The sequence below is a fragment of the Notamacropus eugenii genome, chromosome 2, assembly GCF_028372415.1.
Source record: "Notamacropus eugenii isolate mMacEug1 chromosome 2, mMacEug1.pri_v2, whole genome shotgun sequence".
Classification (NCBI taxonomy): domain Eukaryota; kingdom Metazoa; phylum Chordata; class Mammalia; order Diprotodontia; family Macropodidae; genus Notamacropus; species Notamacropus eugenii.
The window spans coordinates 92,956,399-92,963,767 of record NC_092873.1 but is presented as its reverse complement, the minus strand read 5'-3'; the positions used below and the strand labels follow the sequence as shown (position 1 = coordinate 92,963,767).

The 7,369-nt window shown below is 42.5% G+C and overlaps 1 protein-coding gene across 4 annotated transcripts in view; it reads left to right on the top strand.

The window, feature by feature from the left end:
* The first annotated feature begins 433 nt into the window (after window positions 1-433).
* The window catches only part of SRPK1 (SRSF protein kinase 1), an 88,244-nt gene continuing 81,308 nt past the window's right edge, over window positions 434-7,369 (top strand). For 3 of the 4 annotated variants that reach the window (XR_011974202.1, XM_072641891.1, XM_072641890.1), the window contains exons 1-2: window positions 434-541; window positions 1,077-1,137. Coding sequence is in view for 2 of the 4 variants with exons in the window: in XM_072641891.1 (XP_072497992.1) it covers window positions 529-541; window positions 1,077-1,137 (74 nt within the window). In the remaining 2 variants the exon portion in view is untranslated. The remainder of the gene's footprint in view (window positions 542-1,076; window positions 1,138-7,369) is intronic. The other variant, XM_072641892.1, reaches the window with a different exon arrangement.

The window sequence follows — 7,369 nt, the reverse complement described above, 5'->3', positions numbered from 1 at the left end:
TTTCTTTTCTATTCTCCTCTCCTGATAAAATAAGAACTGGCCTTTCCGTAGCATGCCTTACTTTTTCTAAACGCAGTGACGTCTTTTCTCATTTTATCCTCACCCTTTGAGGTAGGTAGGGCCGATATTGTTTCCTGGTTACAGACGTGGAAACTGAGGCACGGCCGCCTTTGGCAGGAAAAGAGCCCCACGGCCTGACTCAGCATTATGTTGCACCCCGGTCTTTCATCCCGCATCCCCACATTCGCATCGAACCCAAGATGCTTGCTCGCTCGCGGGTTGGTGGCCTGGGAGGTGGCAGTACACGACCAAGACCACCCCTCTCCTAACCCTCATTCTCATGCTTTCCCAGCCTTTTTTTCCCCTCCCCCCCAGATAAGGAGCAGGTGGTAGGGCCCGCGCCGAGCGCGCAGGCGCAAGACGCGGAGGCGGGGCGTGCGCGGCATCGATTTCGGGCTACGGCGGGAGCAGGAGTAGCCGCCAGTCGCCCGTGGAGTGCGCAGGCGCTTGGCGGTTACCGGTCTCGCTATGGAGCGGAAAGGTGAGCTGCGGAGCGGCCTCCGACTGCCGGGGCCACGCGGGGAGCGGGGTGGGGGGAGGGCAACGGCCGCCTCGCTGGCCCAGGGTGGGGCGAGGGCAGGTCGGAGACCCCGAGCTCTCATCGGACCCCCGAAGGCCCTGTCTCGGGGCGTGCACACCCACCCCCCACCTCTCCCGGGTTCCTTGAGCTGGCGGCACCCCCTCATCCCCCCACGCCGGCCTCCCAATCCGCTCGGCGGGGTCCGGTCCCCCTCCCCCGCTCTCTACCCTCAGCCCGGCCCCGGGTCCCTGCCCTCCCCAGTCCCGTGCCCTGCATCTCCCACATGCACCAACCCGGCCTAAGACCCTTCCTCCAGCCGGGGGCCCCCTCGTGTTCCCCGTGGGCTCCGCTTCTGGCTGTGGGGGGCCGCGGCCACTCTACTGCCGGTGCGGTGCCCTCACCTGGCCGCCCTTCCCCACCCGAGACCGCGCTCCACGTCACCTGGGTCCCCACCCTTGCACCGCGCTCCCCTTTCACGAACTCCTCTCTCCCGCAGTGCTTGCGCTCCAGGCCCGAAAGAAGCGGACCAAGGCCAAGAAGGACAAAGCCCAAAGGAAGTGAGTCCTGTAAACACTCTGCCCCTCCCCGCTTCTTTCTCTCTCGCCAGCGACCTGAAATGCCGTGCGCCTGCGGCCGGGCGGCAGGCTGCCGCACATGGCCTAGCTCCGGGGCCGGGCTGCGGGCTGCCTTCTTAGGGAGCGCCGGCGGCTGTGGGAGCCAGGCTGGGGCAGACGGGATCTCTTCCCTAACTTTGACCTCCCGCCGGGAACTGGTCCTTAGTCATTCATTTCTCGGGCACCGAAATCTCTGCGAACCTGCGTGGGTCGGGCTGCTTCCCAGCGGGCCTGCCCTGGCCAGCTAGTCTTCCCCATCATTTTGCGCAGTGCCTTGGTGGAGTAGGCGGCCCCTGCGATATTTTTAGGGTGAATTGCAAGCGGGAAGATGGGATTCATCCCTTTTTGCAGGGTCTACAAAGTTGTAGAGGATGGGAAATTAACCTTTTGGAGCACCCTTCGGTGCTGGGTACATATTTTGTAAGCATCTTGAGGGCAGGGACCATCTTTGGCTTTAATGGGGCCCCTCCCCTCACCCTTTTTGTGGCTTATCTTGCAGTTTGTAGTAGAAATTAAGTATTTGTTTAGATTTTTTTTTAACTTATTCCTCAAATACAAACAAGAACAAATCACTCTAAATAGGTCAGTTATGGAAGAGGATCAAATAGGAAAGTTATTAATGACAAATTTGTGATACCGCTTTAGATGATAATTCCCCCCACACACACACTGGAATAGATAATCCTAGTTTAAATTTGACATGGGAAACCTAGAATAGAAGGGCTGCTTCTGGTATAGTGCCTACAGAAGAGGCTTATTAATGAATTGCTTTGTACTAATACTTCAACGTGAAGATCCATAAAAATCAGGTTTTAAACAATGTGTATTCAGAAAATTAGCTCTTTATCATGGTGTAGATAAATTCTTCAATATTAATTGTAGGCCTTATTATTTTCTACGTTTATCATCTTGTTTTCATTTGGGTTTTTGTTGTTTCTTTTCATTAGTAGTTTTGGGGTTTGAGGTTTTTTGTTTTGTTTTGTTTTTTGTAGACTCTGGTTTTTAGATGATGTGCTGAGAACGTATTCGAAAACTTGTCTCATTGCCTTCTTTAATAACAGGAGCACAAAGATGCCTTCAGAAGCCCCCTCCCTCCCCCCCATTTTTTTCTTTTTGGAAGCAAGCAGCAACTTCCACTTTTTAATTTGGTGTAGCTGGGTCATAATGATAGTAATCTTAATCTCTTTGTTTTGCTTGGCTTTAAGTACTCAACTTAAGGAGTATTTTCATTTTCCTTTGTGAAGTGCTTTAACTTATTAACACATTGTATACATGCATTTAAATTTGATCCACAAATGAATTATCAGAAACTATTTTTTTAATCAAATTGAATAGAATAAGGTTGCTGGCACTAGCTGCTGCAGTATGAGTAGGCAAAGCATTTAACCATTCCATGTGTTAGTTTTCCAAAATCTAAATGGGGATGATAATAGCCATCATAGATACTAACGAGTTATGAGGTAAAGAGAATATGATACCTATGAATTAATCAATTCACCAAGCATTTATTAAGTGCTTACTATTTGCCAGGACTCTGTGCTGGAGATACCAAGGAAAAATAAAACCAGCCTCAGCCGTCGAGGAGCTTATGTTATTTTTGCAAGTTAGAAGACATGTAGTAGTTATAACATTCTGGTATTGTTATTCCCCTTTCTACCCAGACCATATGTGTACACCCGAGCTTCAATATTTATTTGAATTCATTTATTTTTTGCTTACTCTTTAAATACATTCAAGTCCAAATAACTTCATACAGGTCAGTTCTGGGCTTGAACTTCTCTCTCAGTTGATATATGGTCCTGAGTTACAGACTAATTTTAATATCAGCCTGAAAGAAATGTAATTTAATATATATTCCACATGCTAATATGTATTATCTTGGTATTGTCTTCTTATATAGTTATCTCATTGTTGTATATTGGTATAGGCAAACTCTAGGGTTAATTCTACATAGATAGCAATTATTTGCTTTTGATACAGGACCGTAAATTCCTTCAAGTCAGAGGCCCTGTCTTACCTTTGTAGCTTCTCGAAGCCTACATAGTGCCCTAATAAAAGAGTATACAGTAGTCAGTTAAGTTGAATCTATGGGGGAAAAAGTAGTATAGTTAATCCAGTAATTATTTTGGTACTTTGTTTTATAAAAAGGTGTGTATAAGTGCCATCACTTACTGATTTAATTTAGTGTCAGAAAATTTTGAAAATTTTCATTTGTAATTTCTCTTTACTTGCTAGATATTCCTATCAGTTAAGCTTTACGTTTTTGTTTCCTCAGTTTTTCTAAGTAGTGATATTGGTATTTGGTCTGCATTCTTGGCTCCCTCCAGCTCTATTCTACAGGCTACATGTATGCAAAGGTTTGGTAGGATCAGGGGAAAAGAAAATAAATGGATATGTGAATATCTGACAACTCAAAGCTTCACTCTTCTGCCTCTTGTTCACCATCTCCCCATATCATTTTTTAAAAAAACATTTAAAGGAATCCTTTGGAGATCAGTTTTGTAAAACTAAAAACTCTTGATAGTATAGACAATAATTGTGTGTTAGTATTGTGCAATGGAAAGAAAACTGGATTTGGAATCAGGAGACCCTGGTCCTAATTCCATCTGTGCCACACTACTTGTGTGACCTTATGCAAGTTACTTCATTTCTTGAGATCTTAATTTCCTTCTCTGTAAAATGAGGGTAAATATGACTCACCATAACTTATAAACATTTTTAAGTTTGAATAACAGCAGCACATGTATTTGGCTTTAAAATACATCTTTTACTTGTTTGAAAATGAGTACAATTAAACAGGAAATCTTTGGACTAAATTCCAGTTGGTCTGAAAAGTAAAACTACTCCTAAATTGAGATCTTTAAAAGCATATACTTCAAAGTAACATTGATAATAGACTAGTAATCAGGTTTTGTGGAAACTATATTTGGAAAGAAGCTGCGGTCTATGGTTGGACTTTGTGGGTAATGGAACTACATTATTAGCTGGATAATATAGTGGATAGAGGTCTAGACTTGGGAGTCTGGAAGATGACCTGAGTTTGAAATCTTCAGATGCTTTTAACTGCTTTATATCTGTTTCCTCATTTCTTAAATGGGGAGAATATCTTCCAGGCCAAGGGTAGTTGAGAGGACCATGAGATTGTGTGTGTAATTGTACAGAGCTTTGTAACCTTAAAGCACTATGTGAACATTAGCTATTATCACCACTACTACTGTCATTACCTTACGTAAAAGGTGCTGGTGAGCATCCTGTCCCTTTTCCCTCTGTGTTAGTGATGCCTTGGTGGGGTGCATCCTTGGTAGATGATGGTCCTATCCCAACAGTCTCTACCTTTCAGGAGCTTATGTTCTACTAAGGGGAGAAAACACGTTTGCAGATAAATAAAATATAGGACATATTTTTTAAAAATAGATGGTAGTGCAGGGAGGCAGTAATAACTGAATCATCTTGAAAGAGACTGAACCTCAAATGGAGTTAGGGGTTCCATGAGGGAGAGATGAAGAGGGAGAGCATTCCAGGCATGCAGGATGGCCTGTTCAGAGATAAAGAGGTCAGAGATAGAATGTTATATACAGAGAAGATGCTAGTAGGCTATTTTGGCTAGAGGGTAGTGTGCTTTGGAGGGGGTGGAGTAATATGTAATAAGTTAAAAAGACTAGAGCCACATTGTGATGGACTTGATAGATAAGACAGAAGCCTTGGAAATTTATCTTAAAGGCTTTGGAGAGGCACTTAAACTTCAGTAACTGAGGAGTGTGGCATGATCAGACTCCTAGATCTATATATCCAACTCCAGTCTCTCTCCTTAGTTTCACTCCTGCATCACCAATTCTTTTAGCTATTTCCAGCTGGCTGTTCCAAAGCCATCTTATACTTGGCATGTCTATAACTGAACTCCTCTTTCTCTCTAAATCTTCTCTTCTTCCACATTTCCTTATTTCTGTTAAAGTTGTCACCATGCTAACATTGTTTCAGTATCATAACCATAGCATTATCCAAGACTCCTCTACTCTCCCTCACCCTCAGTAGCCAATGAGTTGCCATATCTTGCTGTTTTTACCTTCACTACATCTCTTGTTCCTAGCCTCTTTACTCACAGTTATGATCTCATTTGAGATTTTCATCCCTTGTGACCTAGATTATTGCAACAGCCTCTTAAAATTCTCTCTTCTCAGTTCATCCTCCAGACTGCTACAAAAATGAATTTCCTTAAGTATAGCTCTGATCATGTAACTCTCCTACTCTGGTAGCTTCCTCTGCCTCCAGAAACAAATATAAGTTCCTGTTTAGCTGTTAAAGCTCTTTATTACCTCTTACCAGCCTCAATGGAGGCACTCTCCATTGACTCCTCTAGCACTCTGTGATTCAACAAAACTGACATTCTCTTTGTTTTTCACATATGATGCCCCATCTCCTGGTTCTGTGTCCTTGCACTTTCTGTTCATATTCCTGGGATGTACTCCCTCCTTCACTCTGCTGCACAGAGTCTCTTTCTTTTTTTAAGATTTGGCTCAAGCACCATCTTCTGCTTGAAGCTTTTACTGAATCCTTTTTCTCCTGAACTGCTACTATCCTTTTCGCCCAACTACCTTGTATTTTACTGTGTTGTGTATTTATTTATTAACTTTATGCTGTATATATTTGTATATGTGATTGTCTCATTAAAATATAAATGCCTAGTGAATGGGGTGGTTTCATTCTTGTATGTCTTGCACCTTACACAGTGTCTGACAATAATAGACAATTATTAAATTTTTGTTGATTGATTGACTTATGCTTTAAGACTGTTAGCTTGGCAATAATGTGGAGAATGAATTGGAGAGGAGGGAGACTGGATTCAGTGAAACTAATTAGGAGGCTATTGGAATAGTCCAGATTGATTCCCCAACTAGGTTGGTTTGGGTATGCATAGAGAGAACAGGTTTGAACCATGTTGAAGAGCTGTAATTGACAAGACTTAGCAACTCATTGGGTTTGGGGTCAGGGAGAGTAAAGGAGAATGAAGTCAAGGGTCATGTTGAGCTTGCAAACCTGAGTAATAGATTGACAGTGCTTTTGACAGAAATAGAGATATTAGGAAGGACGAACTTAGGAGTAAAGATAGTTTTCTGTTTGAGATGCCTTTGAGACATCCAAGTGCAGATGTCAAGCAGTCTGTTAAAGATGTTGTTCTGGAGTCCAGAAATGAGAGCTGTATTTTTGTTTTGGGAGTCATCTGCTTAGAGATGATAGTTGAATCCAAGGAAGGTGATGAGATCACCAAGAGAGGAGAGATTGAGCCCTACAGTATAACCAAACATATCAAAATAGGTCATGGATGATAAATCCATAAAGGCTAGGAAGTATGATATGCTGGAAGAGAACCATGTGAGAGCAGTATCCTGAAAATCAGGGGAGGAAATGAATATGCAGAAAGCAAACTGTGATCAAACAAGGTTAAGAAATACAGGGACTGAGAAATGGTCATTGGAAGTGATAGGAAATCATTGATAACTTTTGGAGAGGGTATTTCCATTTGATTGATGAGGTTAGAAGCCAAATTTCAAGTGTTTGAGAACTGGAAGTGAGAAATTAGAGTCAATGAAAGTTCTGCTATTCAGGACCTCATGTAGTGATGGGTGGGTGACCCTGTGTCCTTGAAGTTATGTCAGTATTGTGCACTGAGTGCAAGTATAGCAATTGGTAATACTATACCTGAGAACCAAATTAGCAAAATGTGGAGAAGTTTGTCCTTGGCTGACTGTTTTTGGCTACTGAATCTAATGAAAGCCATCTATGGAGAATGTAGAAAGGTTGTGAATAAGTATTGGTGTAGGGGTGAAGCCTCTATAAATCCATCTTTGAGCAGTGATCAAATTCAGGTTTATGTGTTCTAATTTTCAGTCACATGGGTCCCTGTTCTGTTTATGTAACTTCCAGTCCTTTTCTTAGGACAGATTAGAAGCAGGATGGAGACCTAAAAAAGAGCCAACCTAGGTGTGACAAGCTTTATCTTCATACTATGATAATTTTTATTTAAGTCAAAACTGTATATCTCAAAACTCAAATGCTCTTATTTCCTTTCTTGCTTTTGTCTTTGAATATTTGCTTATTTGTGCATATAATAAAATAGTAGTTCTTTTTCAGTTTACATTTACCAAAGCATCTTAAGATATAACAGGATTTCATCCTT